Below are 18996 nucleotides of genomic sequence, written 5' to 3'. Positions count from 1 at the left end.
GAACGCAGGCCGAAGTGAGGGTTCCCAGGAAGGGGTAGGGTCCGGGCTGTGGGGGAGCAGAAGTGGAGGGGACGGAGAAGCGGGAGCCCAGGCTCAGGGATGGGAGGCTGTGCCCAGGTTAGTTGAGGGGAGCGGAGGGGTGCCAGAGTGGGTGGAGGGTCCCATTGCTGGGTGACCTGCCTCTCATTGGGTCTCCCTGGGGCCCGCTCTCGTCTCTCCCAGCTCTGCCCTCATCCCAGCCACACCCCTGCTGCTCCCACAGCCGCGGGTTTCTTCGCTTCAACCCAGAAAACCCCGCCATCCCCACGTGCTCCCTCCTGGCTCCTCCCCTCAGCCCTCAGCCACTCTTCCTGAGTCCGCTTCCAGCTCGCTTCCCAGCTCCTCCCCCGGCGCGGCACCTCGAGAGTCCCACCTCCTTTCTTCCTGCATCTGGCCCCGCCTATGGCCCCGCCCTCACCACTCCTGTGCATATCCATTGGCTGGATTTTTATTACGCTCCGCCCCCTAGACTTTCACTCCTGCGACTGGGACAGAGAGCTGTCTGTCAGCGCCGTCGCCTGGCAACGGGGTTGGGCCGCTCCAGAGGAAAATCTGGACTGCAACCGGAAAGGCAGATTCGGTGGACTCTGAGGAGGAGGGCCAGGACCTCGGTGAGCGGAGCGGTGGACTTGAGGCTGGGGGTAGGGGAAGGTCACCGGCCTGGGGGCCCAGAGGGAGCAGCCTGACCAGCGAAGTGATGGGGATGATGACCTTCGTCCCGGGAGCAGTTAGTGCTGGGGGGGACCTGGGCCCTGACCCTTCCTGGCAGCCGGTGCTTCTGCCTTGGGGTGGAGTGGGGAGTGATAGGGGGACAGCTGCGAGGGAGGATCTCCCCGCTAGGTCAGTTGGAGCACAGAATTACTCCTCTCCTACTTTTCACGTCGTTGAGGTCAGAGGGTTCCAGGCCGATACTTGCCGGAAGGTCCCTAGGATGGAGGCCAGCTGTCAGCTGGAGGCCAGGGAGAGCGAGAAAGCTGTGTAGACTCGGGAAGAACTGTGGAGCATCTTCGGGAAGAGGCGAGGCAGGGGGGTTGTGTGCTGGAGTGTATGCTGGGTTGGACACAACCTACTCGCTTTGTCCCAGGAGAGTGGAGCTGATGGCTAAATTCAGGGCAGAGAGGAGAGGAGGAGAAAGTGCCCCCCTGCAGATCAGTCACCGGGGCTCCCTGGAGGGAGGGAGGCTAGCATGGCTCAGGAGCGGGACAGGTCACCTTCTAGCCAGCAGGGACTCTGCGCAGCGGGCAGCTGGCCCAGGCTCAAGCTGACCCCTCCCAGAAGGGCTGCTGGTTCTGGGATGTAAACAAAGCTTGATGCAGATGAGGTGGTTGGAGTCTTCCCAGAAAAGGCATACTGAGGGCCAGGTGACTGCTTCCAGGACCATGCTCCCTTGGAGGAGGTGGGGAGTCCAGGGTGTCTTCTGAGGACGGGAACCTTCGGAAAGGCCCTGAAAAGAGTCTGAGCCATCCTTGGATGCCAGCCAGTTTACTATGGTCCATTCTGCAGGAAAAACAGCTCCTGGCTCCCTCCCCAGCACTGAGGGGTTTGTTTCTTCCAAGCTGGGCCGTTCCTCTTGTTGCAAGGCAGATGCATAGATCTGAGTTCAAGGTCTCAGATCTTGTTGCTTTGAGCTCATGTGTCTCCTCTGGCCTCCAGAACGCTGAGTTAAATGCCCTATGTTACCTCATTTAATCTTCTCCCCTTCCCCTCATTACAGGACTGGAGGCACTTTCCCTGTTTTATGAGGGCTGGAAATGGCTTAGTAACTTGCCCACAGTCACACCAACCAATGTCAGAACTTGAACTCAGATCTATAAATCTTTGCATCCCCTGTCCAGAGAGGCAAGCGCTGTGGAGGTCAGTGCACTCCAGTGCCGACCTGCTCTGCCCCTCAGCTCCACCAGTTTCTCATCCCCAGCCCTCCTGACATTGGGGGCGGGGTACTCTTTGTTGTGGGGACTGTCCTGTGCATTGTAGGGTATTTAGTAGGACCGCTGGTTTCTAACCACTAGGTGGCAGCAGTGGCTAGAACCACAACCTCCCTGGCCTTGACAAGCAGACATCATTGCCAGCTGTCCCCTGGCAAACCACCCCCAGTTGAGAACCACTGGGGTTAGCAACCTTCAAGGAACATCTGGGTGTGTCCCCTGGACAGAGAACATGATATATGTAAACCTGCAGGAGACTTAGGCCAGTGCTGGGTGGTTTTATGGACAGCTAGTGATCAAATTGCCAATATCCGCTGGATCATAGAAAAAGCAAGAGAGTTCCAGAAAAACATCTATTTCTGCTTTATTGACTATGCCAAAGCCTTTGACTGTGTGGATCACAATAAACTGTGGAAAATTCTTCAAGAGATGGGAATACCAGACCACCTGACCTGCCTCTTGAGAAATCTGTATGCAGGTCAAGAAGCAACAGTTAGAACTGGACATGGAACAACAGACTGGTTCCAAATAGAAAAAGGAGTACGTCAAGGCTGTATATTATCACCCCGCTTATTTAACTTATATGCAGAGTACATCATGAAAAACGCTGGGCTGGAAGAAACACAAGCTGTAATCAAGATTGCCAGGAGATATATCAATAACCTCAGATATGCAGATGACACCACACTTATGACAGAAAGTGAAGAGGAACTAAAAAGCCTCTTGATGAAAGTGAAAGTGGAGAGGGAAAAAGTTGGCTTAAAGCTCAACATTCAGAAAACAAAGATCATGGCATCCAGTCCCATCACTTCATGGGAAATAGATGGGGAAACAGTGGAAACAGTGTCAGACTTTATTTTTCTGGGCTCCAAAATCACTGCAGATGGTGACTGCAGCCATGAAATTAAAAGGCGCTTACTCCTTGGAAGGAAAGTTATGACCAACCTATATAGCATATTCAAAAGCAGAGACATTACTTTGCCAACAAAGGTCCATCTAGTCATGGCTATGGTTTTTCCTGTGGTCATGTACGGATGTGAGAGTTGAACTGTGAAGAAAGCTGAGCGCCGAAGAATTAGTGCTTTTGAACTGTGGTGTTGGAGAAGACTCTTGAGAGTCTCTTGGACTGCAAGGAGATCCAACCAGTCCATTCTGAAGGAGATCAGCCCTGGGATTTCTTTGGAAGGAATGATGCTAAAGCTGAAACTCCAGTACTTTGGCCACCTCATGCGAAGAGTTGACTCATTGGAAAAGACTCTGATGCTGGGAAGGATTGGGGGCAGGAGGAGAAGGGGACGACAGAGGATGAGATGGCTGGATGACATCACTGACTCGATGGACGTGAGTCTGAGTGAACTCCAGGAGTTGGTGTTGGACGGGGAGGCCTGGCGTGCTGCGATTCATGGGGTCGCAAAGAGTCGGACACGACTGAGCGACTGAACTGACTGACTGCCAGGAAAAGTCTGTTGCACGGATCAAGGTTCACCCAGGACTGTCCTGTGAGAAAACCATTTCAGGGACTGAAAGTTCAGAAATGTGCATTTGGGGAGAAGTAAGGACACATCGAAGGTTTCAGTTCCTTCCCAAAGTTAATTGAAGAGGCTTCAGGCCTGATTCAGGTGATGGCGTCCAGGCAGGATGAACTTGGGAACGCTGTACCACTGCCGTTACTTCATCCTGCCTTTCGGGGGCCTTTTTAGCAGGAGGCGGGGCCTCCTTAGAGCTGTCTTTTCTTTTTAAATTGCATTCACTTATTCAACCATTCAGCCGGTTTTTATTATTATTATTACTTTTATTTATTTATTTTTAGCTGTGCTGGGTCTTAGTTGCTGGGTGGGTTTTTCTCTAGTTGTGGCGAGCGGGAGCTGTTCTCTAGTTCTGGTGCTCGGGTTTCTCATCTCAGTGGCTTCTTTCGTTGTGGAGCATGGGCTCTAGAGCATGCTGGCTTCGGTAGTTGCAGCTCCCTGGCTCTAGAACTTGGGCTCAGTAGTTGAGGTGCACAGGCTTAGTTGCTCCGCGGCACGTGGGGTCTTCCCAGATCAGGGATCAAACTCGTGTCTCCTGCATGGCAGGCAGATTCCTCACCACCGAGCCACCAGGGAAGCCTCCTAGAGCTGTCTTGAGATGCGTCCTCTCACCGGTGCCCTGTGGACACCCAGACTGGTGGGCTGAGGGAGCGTGGCCCGAGAGGCTGCCCTTGTCCCAGCTCTTCTTGACTCCAGGCCTGTGGCTCCAGCCAGGCCTGTAGCTCCGGCTGCAGGCTGCCACACCCCGTTCTCCTCCTGGAAGGAAATCCAGTGTTGCCGGCTGCCCCGCTTCTGGGCCTTTCCTGGCATGTCCTCCAGGCGCGGCCCTGAGCTCCCATGCCATGGGCTGCACGTCTCCTTGCGTTTCTCACCCCCCTGCCCCGGTCCTCCCTGCAGGCGCCTCGCCCAGCCTCCGTCCTTTCCCGAGGGTGTTCAGACCCCCTGGAGGCCAGGCTGCTGTCTCCAGACAGCAGTGGATGAGCCTGTTTCTGGTGGATCAGAGGAGGGGGCTGGGTAGAGGCAGAGGAGCGCCTGTCTTGCTCTGCAGCCGCCTCAGGCGCCCTCCCCACACCAGACCTCACCTGGACACCCCTGGGTTTGCCCTGCGCCTTTGTGCACTGGGTCTGCTTCCTGGGTGAGCCCCGCCCCGGGTGCTGGAAACCCAGCCGGAATGTGTCCTTCAGGACACGTCCTCGCCGCCCCGCTGTGTTCTGCTCACCCCCTCCCCACTGATCTCCACAGCGTTTGCTCCACGGGACACTCCTGCAGGCCCTGTCTGAGGCTTCTGTCTGCTTGCCCTCTGATGGGGCCTAGCCCAGGCGACACTGTCATCTGTGGAAGGACTTAGATGCCCATGCCGGTGTCAGGAAAGCCAGCGTCCTGGAGGCAGCGGGCCCCGTGACCTGGGGGGACAGCCCCCGGCTGCACTGGGTCCTCAGCCGTGGAATACCTGGGGACGTCCGAGGAGAGGCGTTTACGGGGCAGTGGGCTTTTAGCCCCAGCCGTCCCCCTTAAAGAGGCTGGTAGCCCCCGAGAGAGCGATTCCTTGGTCCAGAGACAGGCGGCCGCTCTCCCAGGATGTGGGGAATCTGAGGTGCGGCTTTTAGAGGCATCATCATTGAAAGGGCTGGAGGTGGTGTCAGCTGGATCTCCCGTCCCGTCAGCTCTCCCTGGGGACCCAGGCGCCATGGGCTGTGGGGTGCAGAGGTGGGGAGGGGCCGGTCACCGGTGGTGAACTGAGGGCACTGATCTAAGGGGCCCCTGAGTGCCTGGGGCCTCAGGGTGTGTCTCCTGGGGGCCGAATGTGGGGGACCCGGGCCAGGCCAGCCTCCTGGAGTTTGCACCCAGGATCTCATGAGGTGGTGGGGAATGGGCTGTCCACCTGAGGGGCAGGCGAGGAACGACAGGCCTTGGACCAGCGCGTCCGCGTGTCCACATGTGCCAGGCTGGCTCGGGTGCCAGCCGCCAGGTGGCCTTGGGGCAGAGTCTCCTTTATGATTTTCAGATTCTACGGGTGGATGAGTCAGGCATGACCCTGGGGGTGGGTGGGAGGTGGAGGTGGGGTCCAAACAGAGTGAGCAAGGAGGGGTCTGTGTCCCTCAGGGCAGCAGTCAGTTCTCTGAAAGTCAGGAACGCTGGGTAGTCTTGGAACCCGAGGCTGAGTAGACGGTGAGGAGTGCAGAGGTGGGCAGGAGGGCCCTCTGAGCCAGACGGGGGGCCCAAGAGAACTGCTCACGGGGACTGGCATCTGATGTTCCTAGTGGACCACACGCATCTGACAGGTCGGCCTTGGGAGCCCACTAGGGTGGGCACAGCTGTCAGCTAGCCTGGAGGGTCCAGCTCTGAGGTGGAGCTGTGCTCACATCTTAAAAACACCTGTTCAGAAGGCAGTCATCTGTCCTAACATGTGAGTCATGGGCCTTCTCTTGTCACAAACCTTCAGGTTTTCTAGAGGAAGTAAAAAGGTGTGATGACCTTTGGTATGAAGACCCTGAGAACAAACTGGAATTCTTAGAGTGTATTTTTATACACTTGCATTTTCAGGATTTCAGCAGGATAACAAGATAGGGATGCAGGGAAGGTTGAGGGATAAGTTTTCGGTGATTTGATAAATTAACAGAGATCTTGAGAGAAATCTTGAATTGCCCTGCTTGCGGAGGGTATGAATCTGAAAATATTTTTGACTAAAGCTGTTGTGGATTTACCAGTAATGTAAGCAAAGTGGGGGTGGCAACAAGCAGAAGCAAAACCACAGGCAGATCAGGTCACTGTGCTGGGTCCCAAAATAACCCACAGCCCCCTTCCCGGTCAGAACAGTGCAGATGGCTCATCTCCTCAGCACGTCCTACGCGATCAGGTGGTTTCTTGGGCTCTTAGAAGAGTTGACAAAGAGGACGGGTCTGCCTTGGCAAGGCCGCTTGGGCTGTGCCCCCCGAAGGAGACCAGGCACCAGCTGGTGCCGCCCCCTGTATCTCAGAGATAAGGAAGCCTCTTGCAGACTGGAACCTGAGCCGGGGGCCGGAGGCTTTCCTTTTCAGCTCTTAAGCTGCTGAGAAAGCTGAGAAGTGGAAGCATGTAGATCAAATGGCCTGTGAATGACAGCCCCAAACTGCATTGTGTAAGCCCCCGTTTCCAGCAGCCAAGTGTGTTGGAGCCCCTCCTAGGAGCCCTGTGCTGGAAACCTCCTCTGAAGGGCAGATACCCTCCCCTGCCCCACAATGGTGGGATTGAAAATAGGGAAGAATGTTGGAGAGCATGTGGAGAAATGGGAACCCTCACGCTTTGCTGCTGGGAATATAAAACGGAAAACAGTTTGGTAGTTCTTCAAAAAATAAACATTAGGTTATACGACCCCACAATTCCATTCCTAGGTATATCCATCCCCCTTCCAGTTTGAAAATAGGGACTCAAACAAGTACATGTACACATATGTTCACAGCACCCTCAAGATAGAAAATAGCTCAAATGTCCATCAACAGCTGGACGGATAAGCCTAACACAGTATCTTCATAACTGGAATATTACTCACCCGTCAGAAGGAATGAGTCCTATTCATGCTACAATATGGATGAACCCTTAAAATGTTATACTGAGTGAAGAAAGCCAAGCCCCAAAGACCACGTGTTGGATGATTTCATTCACACAAGGTGTCCAGAACAGGCAGCTCCACAGGGACAGCGTGTTAGTGGTTGCTAGGGCCTGGGGAGCCTGGAATGGGGTGTGGCCCCTAATGGCTGTGGAGTTTCTTTTCGGGTCATGGACATGTTCTGGGTCTAGAGGGAGGTGGTAGTCTCACCACACTGTGCATGTACCAAATGCCACTGAGTTGCTCACTTTGAAATCGTCATTTTATGTTGTTATGTGAATCTCACTTCAGTAAGAAGAAAGGCCCCACATGTACCCCACTTCCTCTTGAGGTCTGTGATCCACGCTCCACCTGGATTGTGGACAGCCTGCCCCCTCCATGTGACCTGGGGGGAACCTATGGGCTGTTGCTTTGTGGGTGTGCCCCTCTCCCCAGCAGTTTGACCTGGTGGGTCCCAGATGAAGTCTAAAGACAGGAGTTAGGAGGTTGTGGCCCTCTGCCTCCTATGTGGTTGTTTCATCTCGATTGTGCTTTTCTGTCTGAATCGCGCATCGGATTGCACTGGACCCCTTTCTGTGATGAGGTCTGGGACCCAAATGCAGCCCCTGGGCCACCTGCCTTTGGCTGCCAGCCTCTTTTAGTATCCCTCCCAGAGATGAGGCGTGGGCTGGGTTCTCACAGCTTTGGTCAGTGTGCACCATGATCCCATCCATCTGAGGTTGGGCTGTGACTATTCCCACTTTACGAACGAGGAACCTGGGGCACAGAGAGTTTCGGTCACTTGCCTAAGGCTGCCCAGCCACCAGGAGAAGCCAGGATCGCAAAGGAAGAACGTGTCCCACGGCACTTCTGCTCTGTAGGTGATATTTGCAAGGTGTTGATTTTATTTAAATATGTGTAATCATCCACCCTTATGGATTATTTTTTCAACTCAGGTTTTTAAAAAAATGAATATTTAGATTAAAATCCTGATTTTTCTACCTTTTAGTTACACTAGCTTAGAAACTATTTTGGAACAAAGAAATCCAGACGGTTGGCGGTTATGAGCAGGCTTTGAGAAGGCAGAGGAATCTGATTGAGTTTTCGCATTTTATTTGTGTCAACTAATTTGTCCCCTAGAGAAGGAAGTGGCATCCCACTCCGGTATTCTTGCCTGAAGAATCCCCATGGACAGAGGAGCCTGGTGAGCTACAGTCCATGGGGTCACAAAGAGTCAGACATGACTGAGCAACTAAAAAAATAATAATTTCTACCACATTGAAACGCTACATAGGTCTGCATTTTTGCTGCGTTTTGCAAGTAAATCAATGTTGCTTACTTTGACCATATAATTATTGACATTTATTTTCTATGATGGACATATTTGGGGCTTCCCTGGTGGTCCAGTGGTTAAGATGCCACACTTTCAACGCAGGGGGCATGGGTTCAATCCCTGGTGAGGGAACTAAGATCCCACATGGCATGCAGCAATAAAATAAGATAAAACAGCAAAATAGTTAAAATATATATGTGGTTTAGTCGCTAAGTCGTGTCCGTCTCTTGCGACCCCATGGACTGTAGCCCACCAGGCTCCTTCTGTCCGTAGGATTCGCCAGGCAAGGATACTGGAGTGGGTTGCCATTTCCTTTTCCAGGGGACCTTCCTGACTCAGAGATCAAACCTGGGTCTCCTGCACTGCAGGCGGATTCTTTACCGACTGAGCCACCTATACATATTTGATTTCTGTCTCTAACGGGTGTGAACTTCTCTCCTGCAGAGTCCCACCGGCCACAGGGACAGATGGGGAACAACAAGAGTTGCCCAGGACAGGAGTGCTCCTCACGGTTTCTCCCCGCGGAGCAGGCCGAGGTCAACAGGCTGTTCGATGCTCTGTCGTCGGAGAAGCTTGGCTCCAGTGCCTCGCCCAGATCCTTCTCTCTGCAGGCACTGAAGGCAAGGGTAACAGCTGGGAGTTCATGTTTAATTTGGAGCAGGAGTCAGGCTGCTGCTGACCCTCAGCTCCTGAAGGCAGGTGTGGAAACACGGAGAGATGTGTTTTCCGAGAAGAAACAGATCGGACCTACTTTCAGCCTTGTGGGCTCCGTGGTCGGTGTGGCAGCTGCTCCACTCTGCCTTCATCTCACACTGTGCGGGGACTTTTCCCACTTGAGGTCGACCAGAGGTTGCTGACTGCTTCCCGTCTCTTGCACCACCATCCCCTGATTTCTCCTTGCAGTGGGTGAGGGGCTGCCCAAGCTGTATTTGTGGGTCTGATAACTGCCAAGTCTCAAGTCCACCTTGGCCTTCCGGATTTGTTAAGTGTTTGACGTCCTAGGAATTTTGTTGTTTCCCCAACAAAATAATGAAGTTTCAGGGTCAGGGTGCACCTGACGAGGAGTGACTGCCCACTTCCCCATCTTTTTGCTCCGCTCCATGGGGCTCTTAACCGCATGTGTTCGGGTGCTCAGGGTGCGGCAACATCACAGACATCTTTGGGCCATCTGGTGACTTTACAATCTTGTGTGAGTTTGAGGTGAACAACAAAGTGAGTCAGTTATACAAACATGTGCACCCACTCCCTTTTAGATTCTTTTCCCATATAAGTCATTACAGAGGACTGGGTAGAATTCCCTGTGCTATACAGCAGCTCCTTGTTAGTTACCTATTTTATATATGTGTGTGTGTGTGTTAGTCGCTCAGTCGTGTCCGACTCATTGCGACCCCATGGACTGTAGCCCACCAGGCTCCTCTGTCCATGGAATTCTCCAGGCAAGAATACTGGAGTGGGTAGCCCTTCCCCTCTCCAGGGGATCTTCCCAACCCAGGGATAGAACACAGGTCTCCTGCATTGCAGGTGGATTCTCTACCGTCTGAGCCACCAGGGAAACCCTATTTTATATATAGTAGAGTTTATATGTCAGTCCCAATCTCCCAGTTTATCCCTCCCCCACTTTCCAATGCATATTGAGCACAAAGAACTTGGAGAGATAGTTAATATATCTGGAAGTCCCTAATCTAGAGGAGACCAATGTAGCACTACACAGGCCGTATGTTCCATGTGGAAATAAATTCAGATATGCAAATGAAAGCTGCTGGAACTAGAATGGAGAAGATGTTAGCAGAGTGAAAAGCAGCCAGTGGCCGGAGGCAGGAAGGACATGGCCAGTCTGGGGAGACTGGGTAGTCTGGAGGGCAGGATGGGAACAGATGACAGAAGAGTTAGATGGCCAAGATGAGCCACGGGCCGGGACACGTTAGGTATGTGGGTCCTGGGGTGGTAGGACACCCTTAGTGGGCAGAGATGGTGCACCAGGGGTCTGGGAAGGTTCTCTGCTGTTGGCAGCAGTCGGTCTTGGTCCCTTAGCTGTTTTCCCGTCATCCTACTGTGTCTGACTTGCACTCTGTCTGGGCTTTTCACCCGCTTGTCCCCACAGGACTATGTGGGGGACGCTCTTCCCCCAGAGATGGTCACCAGACTGTTCGAGGGCATGCGGAGGGTGGACGGCAGCGGGAAGGCGAAGGGGCCCAGCGAGCGCGTCTCCCAGGAGCAGTTCACAGCATCCATGTCCCACCTGTTGAAAGGAACTGCCGAGGAGAAGAGTCTCGTGATCCTGAACATGATTTCTGCCTCAGGAGGTCCCGTGAAAGCGAGAGATGTCCACAAGGTGAGGGGCCACCAGGCACTTCGCAGCCACCCCAGGCAGTGTTGGTGTCCTTTGGTGGGGGGCTCAGGATGATGCAGCAGCTGGTGGAGGCCTTGTGCAGAAGTCCCCCCTGGGGGGCCCTGGACCACGTAACCGGTTGAGGTCAGAACTCCCGGACAAAGAGGCGTCGGCCAACTAGACCAGCCAAGGGCATCATTGGAAAACTGAATAACTACCAAGTCACGTGGTTCTTCCCACCCTGGGGTCCGCCACGTTGGCCTCAGTGAGACAAGACGCCCTTCTCCACGTTGATCTGACGTAGGTCCGAGGTACAAGGGTGGTGCGATTAACGGTGAAATTGTCATCTTCCAAGTTTACAGAGGACTTGGTTGGCTCTGTGGTGCACGTGCTAAGCTACAGACGGCAGCTGCGAGGCTGGAGTCAGAAGCCACCCCCAGGCTCCCCATCCAGGGTGCAGGTGCTGGCTGCCCAGCTGTGCTCCGAGATGAGGCTTCAAGGCAAGTGCCCCGCCCTAGTCCCTAGACCTTGGCGTCGGAGCGTGGTTCCACGCCATCTTGTATTCAAGTTTAAAGTCAGCAAGTGTGCGTCTTCCAAACTCGAAGGACCGTTGCGATTATCTCTTCCTTGGCATACAGTTGTTTATAGTATTTCCTCATAATCCTAATTTCTGCCAGGTCCGTAGTGACGTCTCCACCTCCATTTCTGATGTTAGTCATCTGAGCCTTCTCTTTTTTTTCTGGGTCAGTCTAGCTAAAGGTGTGTTCACTTCTTGCTATGTTCAAAGAGGCAGCTTTTGGCTTTGTGGACTTTCTCTGTTGTCTAACCTCTATTTCATTTATCTTCAAGTCTTTTATTTCCTTTCTTCTGCTTCTTTTAGATTCCTTTAGATTTAGTTTTGTTTTTCCTTTTTTTTTTTTAATTGAAGTATCGTGGATTGTGTTATGTTGTGTTGATTTCTGCTGTACAGCAAAGTGACTCATTTAGATTAAATATATTCTTTTCCATTATAATTTGTAACAGGATATTGAATATAGTTCCCCGCGCTCTACAGTGGGACATTGTTGTTTATTCCGTGCTGTATATGATAGTTTGCATCTGCTAATCCTGACCTCGGGCTTCCCAGATGGCGCAGTAATGAAGAGCCCACCTGCCAATGCAGGAGACACAAGAGACGCGGCTTGATCCCTGGGTCAGGAAGATCCCCTGGAATTGGAAATGGCAACCTGCTCCAGTACTCTTGCCTGGGAAATCCCATGGACAGAGGAGCCTGGTGGGCTACAGTCCATGGGGTTGCAAAGAGTCGAACATGACCAAGTGTGCATGCAGCATACACGCGCAGCCCCAACCCCCCAATCCGTCCTCCCCATCGGCAGCCACACATCTGTTTGCTGTGTGTGTGCATCTGTTTTTGTTTGTTTGTCACAGATGTATTGGCCTGTGTCGTTTTTCAGATTCCACCTATAAGTAATATCATTCTTTGTCTTTCTCTTTCTGACTTCCTTCACTCAGTATGATCATCTCTGGGTCCATCCATGTTACTGCAAATGGCCTTACTTTGTTCTTTTTTATTGCTGAGCAATATTCTGTCGTATGTATGCACCACATCTTCTTTATCCACTCCTCTGCCAGTGGGCACTCAGGTTGTCTCCGTGTCTTGGCTGTTGTGCTGCTATGAGCCTTGGGGTGCATGGATCTTTTTGAATTATAGTTTTGTCTGGGTGTGTGCCCAGGCGTGGGATTACTGGATTATGTGGTAGCTCTGTTTTTAGTTTTCTGAGGAACCTCCATACTGTTCTCTACAGTGGCTGTACCAGTTTACGTTCTCACCAACAGAGTAGGAGGGTTCCCTTTTCTCCACACCCTCTCCAGCATTTATATTTTGTAGATTTTTTGGACAACGGCCTGTAGATATATTCTTTTCTCACTTACTTGATTTGGCTGCACTGGGTCTCATTGCAGCGTGCAGGCTTTTATATTTTGTAGATTTTTTGGACAACGGCCTGTAGATGTATTCTTTCTCACTTACTTGATTTGGCTGCACTGGGTCTCATTGCAGCGTGCAGGCTTTTATATTTTGTAGATTTTTTGGACGACGGCCTGTAGATGTATTCTTTTCTCACTTACTTGATTTGGCTGCACTGGGTCTCATTGCAGCATGCAGGCTTTTATATTTTGTAGATTTTTTGGACGACGGCCTGTAGATGTATTCTTTTCTCACTTACTTGATTTGGCTGCACTGGGTATCATTGCAGCATGCAGGCTTTCTCTGATTTTGAGTGGGGCCGCTCTCTCGTTGTGGCGCGTGGGCTTCTCATTGTGCGGCGTCTCTTGTTGCAGAGTGTGGGCTCCAGGCACACGGACTTCAGTAGTTGTGGCACGCGAGCTCAGTAGCCGTGTCACGCAGGCCCTAGAGCACATGGGCTCAGTGCTTGTGGTACATGGGCTTGGTTGCTTTGGGTCATGTAGGATCTTCCCAGACTAGGGATCAAACCCATGTCTACTGCCTTGGCAGGCGGATTGCTAACCACTGGACCACCAGGGAAGTCTTGTAGGTGTGTTCTTGATGTCTTTGTGGGAAGAGGTGAGTTCTATGTCTTGTTACTCTGGCATCTTGATTCCGATGTCTAGTTTGGTTTTCTTTGTCCAGTTTCTCAAGGTAGGAGGTTAGGTTATTGGTTTGAGGTCTCTCTTCTTTTTCATATAGGCATTTATGGCCGTGCGTCTCCCTCTAAGCTCTGCTTTAGCTGAATCTCATCAGTTTTCTATGTTGTGTTCTTGTTTTCATCCAGCTCAGTGTTTTCTGACTTCCTTCATGATTTATTCTCTGGCCTATTGGTTGTTTAGAGGTATACTCTTTAATTTCTATATATTTGTGAATTTCCCAAATTGCCTTCTGAGTTGTAATTTTATTATGTGTGATTGAAGAACATACATTACATGACTTCAGTTCTTCTCAGTTTATCAAGGCATGCTTTATGGCCTAACATATGGTCTGTTCTGAAGAATATTCCAGACCTGCTGGAGAAGAATGTGTTCTGCTATTGTTGGCGGAGAAACAGTATATATTTCAATCTGCTTGGAATTTTAAAATATCTTGAGGTGAATCTTGTAGCTTTGTTGACGTATAAAACAAAGTTGACTTATTTTATAAAAGCGTTACTGATTTATTATAAAGCTGGATTTCTAAACACAGTGTGAAAAATTAAACGAGATATTTGGAACTTGGAAAGAATAATAACACAATCTACTGTGAATATATGAGGCCGTCATATATGGATGAATTCCCAATAGTTTGTCTTCTGGTGCCACTGCCATGCCACCTCTGTTCTTAGTAGGTAAGAGACGGAAATCAGAAGCATAGGCGTTGGTTAGAACAATGAAGCATAATTTGTAGTTAATGAAACCCGTTCTCCCCAGATAAATTGAGGGGTGCCCAGGAAGTTACTAACCACTACCCTGATGTAAGGCTTCCCTGGTGGCTCAGTCAGTAAAGAATCCGCCTGCCAATGAAGGTGACCAGGGTTCGATTCCTGGGTCAGGAAGATTCCCTGGAGAAGGGAATGGCAACCCACTCCAGTATTCTTGCCTGGGAAATCCCATGGACAGAGGAGCCTGGTGGGCTACAGTCCAAGGGGTCGCAAAGAGTCAGGCATGGCTTAGCGACTACCCCACCACCACCCTGACATAGCTGGAGGACAGTGGACGTCTGAATCCTTCCCAAATGGCTTTGTTAAACTAGTGGCTTTGGTGTAGCCAGCCCTCTCAGGAACGGGTGTGGGGAGTTTCAGGGCCCCAGGGGGAGGGTGTAACTGTCTTCTGGGCCTCTGAAATGCAGCTGGGAATGCAGAGAAAAGAGCATTGATGTTGAGTTGTTTAGATGAGCACCGTCCAACAGGGGTAGGATGTGAACTGCAAAGCAAACCACATGTGAAATTTTAAATATTCTAGTAACCACGTGAAAATAGCAAAAAGAAACAAGTGAGATTAATTTTAAGAAAATTTCCAAAATATACTTTAACCTTGGCTATGTTAAAAAAAAAAAAAGAAACAACAACGAGTTATTTTACACACTTTTTTTGTTTCACACCAAGTCTTTGAAACGGGCGTGCATTTTACACTCACCACGCATCTCCATGCCCACGAAGCGCAGGCGTGGCTCCCGTGTTGGACAGAGCAGGTTCAGGAAAGCAGACGGGAGGCGATGTCATGGCCCCCCCACCCCCCAGCGCTGGTTTCTCCTCCACTAGGTGGCGGGAAGCTTCTGGGGCCTCAGTGGTTGGACCGCGACTGTGACCAGGCCGTGCTCGAGGACTGGGTGTTCCGGGCTCACCATGTGGCCACGTTTCTGAGCCTGGTCATCCACCAGGGCTTCCTCCTCCTGCGCTCGTCCCTCAAGCTGGCCACCCTGGTCCCCGAGCGCCAGGTGGACCCGCAGCGGGAGTTCGCCAGCGTCCTGGACGTCCTGTCCGTCATCTACGTCAACTCGCACCTGCCCCAGGAGCGGCGGCTCCGCTGGCGCCTGCTCTTCGCGACCGAGCTCCACGGGAACAGCTTTGCGCAGCTCTGCGGGCGCATCGCACACGGGGGGCCCTGCCTGGTGCTGCTCGAGGACAGCGACGGCCACGTGTTCGGAGGCTTCGCCTCCTGCTCCTGGGAAGTCAAGCCACAGTTTCAAGGTGAGACTGGGCTGCCTGAGCCCCACGTGGGTAGCGCAGCGCTCCTGGCAAGTTCTGGTCCGTCGGCCACCACGTGGAGACCTCTGAGCCCGCCAGAGCGCATGCGCTGTTTCTTCCGTCTCCTCTCCCAAGCGTTTTTTTCTAGACGTGTTTGGGAGGATGGGGAAGCACGGTGTTTATGGAGGTTTAACGTAACGGATTTCTATATAGACTGGCTGCTGTGTCAGGTCGGAGAAAGCAATGGCACCCCACTCCAGTACTCTTGCCTGGAAAATCCAATGGAAGGAGGAACCTGGTGGGCTGCAGTCCATGGGGTTGCTAGAGTCGGACACGACTGAGCGACTTCGCTTTCACTTCTCACTTTCATGCATTGGAGAAGGAAATGGCAACCCACTCCAGTGTTCTTGCCTGGAGAATCCCTGCCACTCCAGTGTTCTTGCCTGGAGAATCCCAGGGACGGGGGAGCCTGGTGGGCTACCGTCTATGGGGTCACACAGAGTCAGACACGACTGACTGAAGCGACTTAGCAGCACCAGCAGCAGCAGCTGGGTCAGGTAAGCCGGACAGGTGTCCTCACCCCTGGATTTCAGGTGAGGAAACAGCAGCTCAGCATCATTAAATGGTGCAGTGCTGTCCAGCAGGGGTGTGTTAGGGTTTTCCTTTTTTTTTTTTTTAACTGGGGAGCCGGCCATATCAGCACCCTCTGCCGACACCCACCCATGCCCCAGACTTGCAGGAGGACCGCAGGAGCCCAACTCTGGCTCCGCTGTCTGTACACACGGTTTAGGACAGAGAGCTGCTTGCCCACCTTGTCACAGCATCACGGGGAGGGGTCCCTGGGGGTGAATAGCTGGGTCTCTGTGATTGGAAGCTCTGCTCGAGGACGTGGAAGAACAGCCCCGAGAGTCATTACTATCTAGACGAAACTTGCACGTCTTCCAGCTCCTCTCGTATTAACCCAAAGGTCAGCTCTGCTGTGTCTCCAGCTTTCATTTACGAGAGCAGCATTCATTCGTCTGCTTGAAGAACTGTGGGAAAAAGCAGTTACCAGGTTTTCAGACGTGAGCTCTTTCTGTCGTGAAGCGTGAGGCCAGGATTCCAGCAGGGGGCAGCCCAGCCTCGCAAATGCCTTTCACGACCTGGGCCTTTCTCGTCTGTTGGTCCCCCAGTCACCTCAAGTATTTGTGCCTTGAAGAGACACCCACAGGGTCACTCTGTTTCCGCTTCTGCTGGCCGAGGGGCAGCCAAAGGCCTGCAGCGCTGGGCGGAGTCCGGCTCCATCCTGGGCGGGGTGCTTTACCCTTTCTGCTGGGGTTCCCAGAACCATGGGGAGGGCAGCCTGTAAACCGTAGGGTGATGGGGGGTGGTGTGGTGGCGGGAGTCGGGCGAGGAGGCCCCTGTGGGACTGCCGCCTTTGCAGGTCCTGTGACTCCTCGGTGCTTGCCCTGCACCCTGGAGTGGAGGGTCGTCTTCCCCAGGTGGCCCTTCCCTCTGGGTGTGGATCCCAGAATGGACTAGCATGGGGTCCTTGCTCTGTGGCCCCGGCACCTTACTTAGCACCAGGAGCCAGTGAACACTGGCTGAAAGGCAGCCTTGCGACCAGCAGGGGAAGTGATGGTCCCGGGGCTGCGGGTGGGACCAAGCCGTTACTTGAGGTGAGACCCATCCTTCTGGGGCACATGGACTCAAGCCTGAGTCTTTAGCCTGGAGGGCAGCCCTGTGTCTCCTGGTCCCGATGGCCTCCCCAGGCTCACCTCACTTCCTCCCCTACTCCAGCGCCCACAAACCTTGCTCTACAGCTGGGGGGTCCCGCTGTTCCCTCATGCCTGCCATGCGGGGGTCCCTCCTCCACGGAGGGGCCCTCACCCGGCCGTCTCCATCTCAGGCCGTCCTTCCTGGTTTCAGAGGAGCTGAGTCCCTGTGGAGGCCCCTGGGGTCCATCTGGAGGGGAGGCTTGAGCATCGTGGGTCCTGACTCTGCCTGTGCAGGCCCGCCTGCCACCCAGGGCCGTCCTCCTAAGGCCTCCTGGGGCTCAATGCCTGCCTCGTGTCCGCCCTCCGCATTCGGGCTCCCTGCTTGCTTCCTGGAGCTTCCTTCCCCAGTGCCTGAGCTGGGTCCTTTGTGAGGTGCCCTCACACTGTCACCGGGGTGGGGCAGTGCTTCTGGCGAAGATCCCACAGCTGTGGGGCACATCCCTGGTTCCCACCTAGCTGGGAGCTCCCCGGGGTGGGGGTGTGTGCCCTCCGTCACCACCCCGCAGTGAGTGCATGGGGGTGGGAAAGGAGTCTGAGGTGGAGAGCTCCACGTTTCTGGAGCTCTGATTGCACCTCGCTGAGTGCAGCATGTCCACGCCTGTGCCCAGGTGAAAGTGGAGGGTCACCTCTCCCTGGGTGCGCCCCCCCTCCCCAGCCAGCTGCATCTGCAGGCATCCTCTGTTCTCTGAATGGCACGCTTGAGGCTGTGCGGGCGCCCAGTCGGGGCCCGCAGTGACCGCCTGCCCTTTGTGGCCACGCGGAGACAAGGCTGCTCTTTCTGACTCGGAGGCAGGGCGGTGTCACCAGCAGGCAGACACCACATTCCTTTCTGGAGGTCACCCTCGCCTCCCAGCCGCAGCTCATCCTATGGGCCCCGGGCAGCCGTGGGTCTGGGATCCGCCTGCTGGTCTGAGGGCTCTGCCCCTACATGTGGGACCTCCCCAACCCCTGCACACCGAGGACCCCGATAAGCTCCTCCAGCTCGGCCCTCTGAGCGGGCCTGTTTGCGTTTCCTGCTCTTCCCCGTGCCCGGCTGCGGTGGGTGATGCGGCTTCTTTGTGCTCTGCTCACTTTCAGGGGACGACAGGTGCTTCCTGTTCTCCGTCTCCCCCCGCATGGCCGTGTACACCTGCACGGGCTACAACGACCACTACATGTACCTGAATCAAGGGCAGCAGACCATCCCCAATGGCCTGGTGAGGATGGGCGCGGGGCGCGGGGCGCGGCCCCCGCGGTGCCGTCCACCCCTGGGCGACAGCCCCGGCCCCGACGTGCCCCGGGGCACGCGCCTACTCATCGGGCAGCGTGTGGTGTCCAGTCCATCCTGCCCGGATCTCGGGGTGGTGACGCCGGGAGCGACAGCCAGGACCGACCTTCTCCCTTGGAAAAAACAGGGCCTCTGTTGGGGTGTTTCTGGGCTTTGTGTGCGAACGACGGGTTCCGCCAGTTTCCTGGTCATCAGGTGGTTGGTCTGTGGCCTTTGTGGCTGGAGACGCCGCCCTGGAACTCATGCCGGGGGCGGGGCTAGGCTCTCTGGACTCATCAGGCTGGACTCAGCCGCAGGAAGAAGTGGGCAGGGGTGAAGCCCACAGGTGACGGTGGGGGACGTGGGGACAGGGCTGGGCGAGGAGCTGGGATGGGCACCCGCGCAGATGCTTATCTTGGGTGCAAGAGGCGTCTCCCGGCAGCCCCAGCCTCCTCCTCTTCCCCGCTGCTTAGTGAAAAGCATCTCTTGGGAAATTTCCAGTCCTGACTTTGCAGCGCTGAGGGGCGGGGAAGGTGGGTCCACCTCATCGGTGTGGAACGGGCCCCAGGCTCCTCCCCGGTTCTCTCTGGGGCTCCCTCG

The 18996-nt window shown here is 53.8% G+C and overlaps 1 protein-coding gene across 2 annotated transcripts in view; it reads left to right on the top strand.

The window, feature by feature from the left end:
- MEAK7 (MTOR associated protein, eak-7 homolog) overlaps positions 1-18996 on the top strand; it is a 61133-nt gene that overhangs the window by 39484 nt on the left and 2653 nt on the right. The window contains exons 3-8 of one of the 2 annotated variants that reach the window (XM_061386893.1): positions 509-650; positions 8833-9014; positions 10490-10720; positions 11073-11217; positions 14968-15396; positions 18228-18346. In XM_061386893.1, coding sequence (XP_061242877.1) covers positions 509-650; positions 8833-9014; positions 10490-10720; positions 11073-11217; positions 14968-15396; positions 18228-18346 — 1248 coding nt within the window. The remainder of the gene's footprint in view (positions 1-508; positions 651-8832; positions 9015-10489; positions 10721-11072; positions 11218-14967; positions 15397-18227; positions 18347-18996) is intronic. The other variant, XM_061386894.1, reaches the window with a different exon arrangement.

The sequence above is a fragment of the Bos javanicus genome, chromosome 18 (genome assembly GCF_032452875.1).
Source record: "Bos javanicus breed banteng chromosome 18, ARS-OSU_banteng_1.0, whole genome shotgun sequence".
In the NCBI taxonomy this organism is placed as follows: domain Eukaryota; kingdom Metazoa; phylum Chordata; class Mammalia; order Artiodactyla; family Bovidae; genus Bos; species Bos javanicus.
Note: the sequence above shows the minus strand (reverse complement) of the source record. Positions and strands in the feature narration are given on the sequence as shown.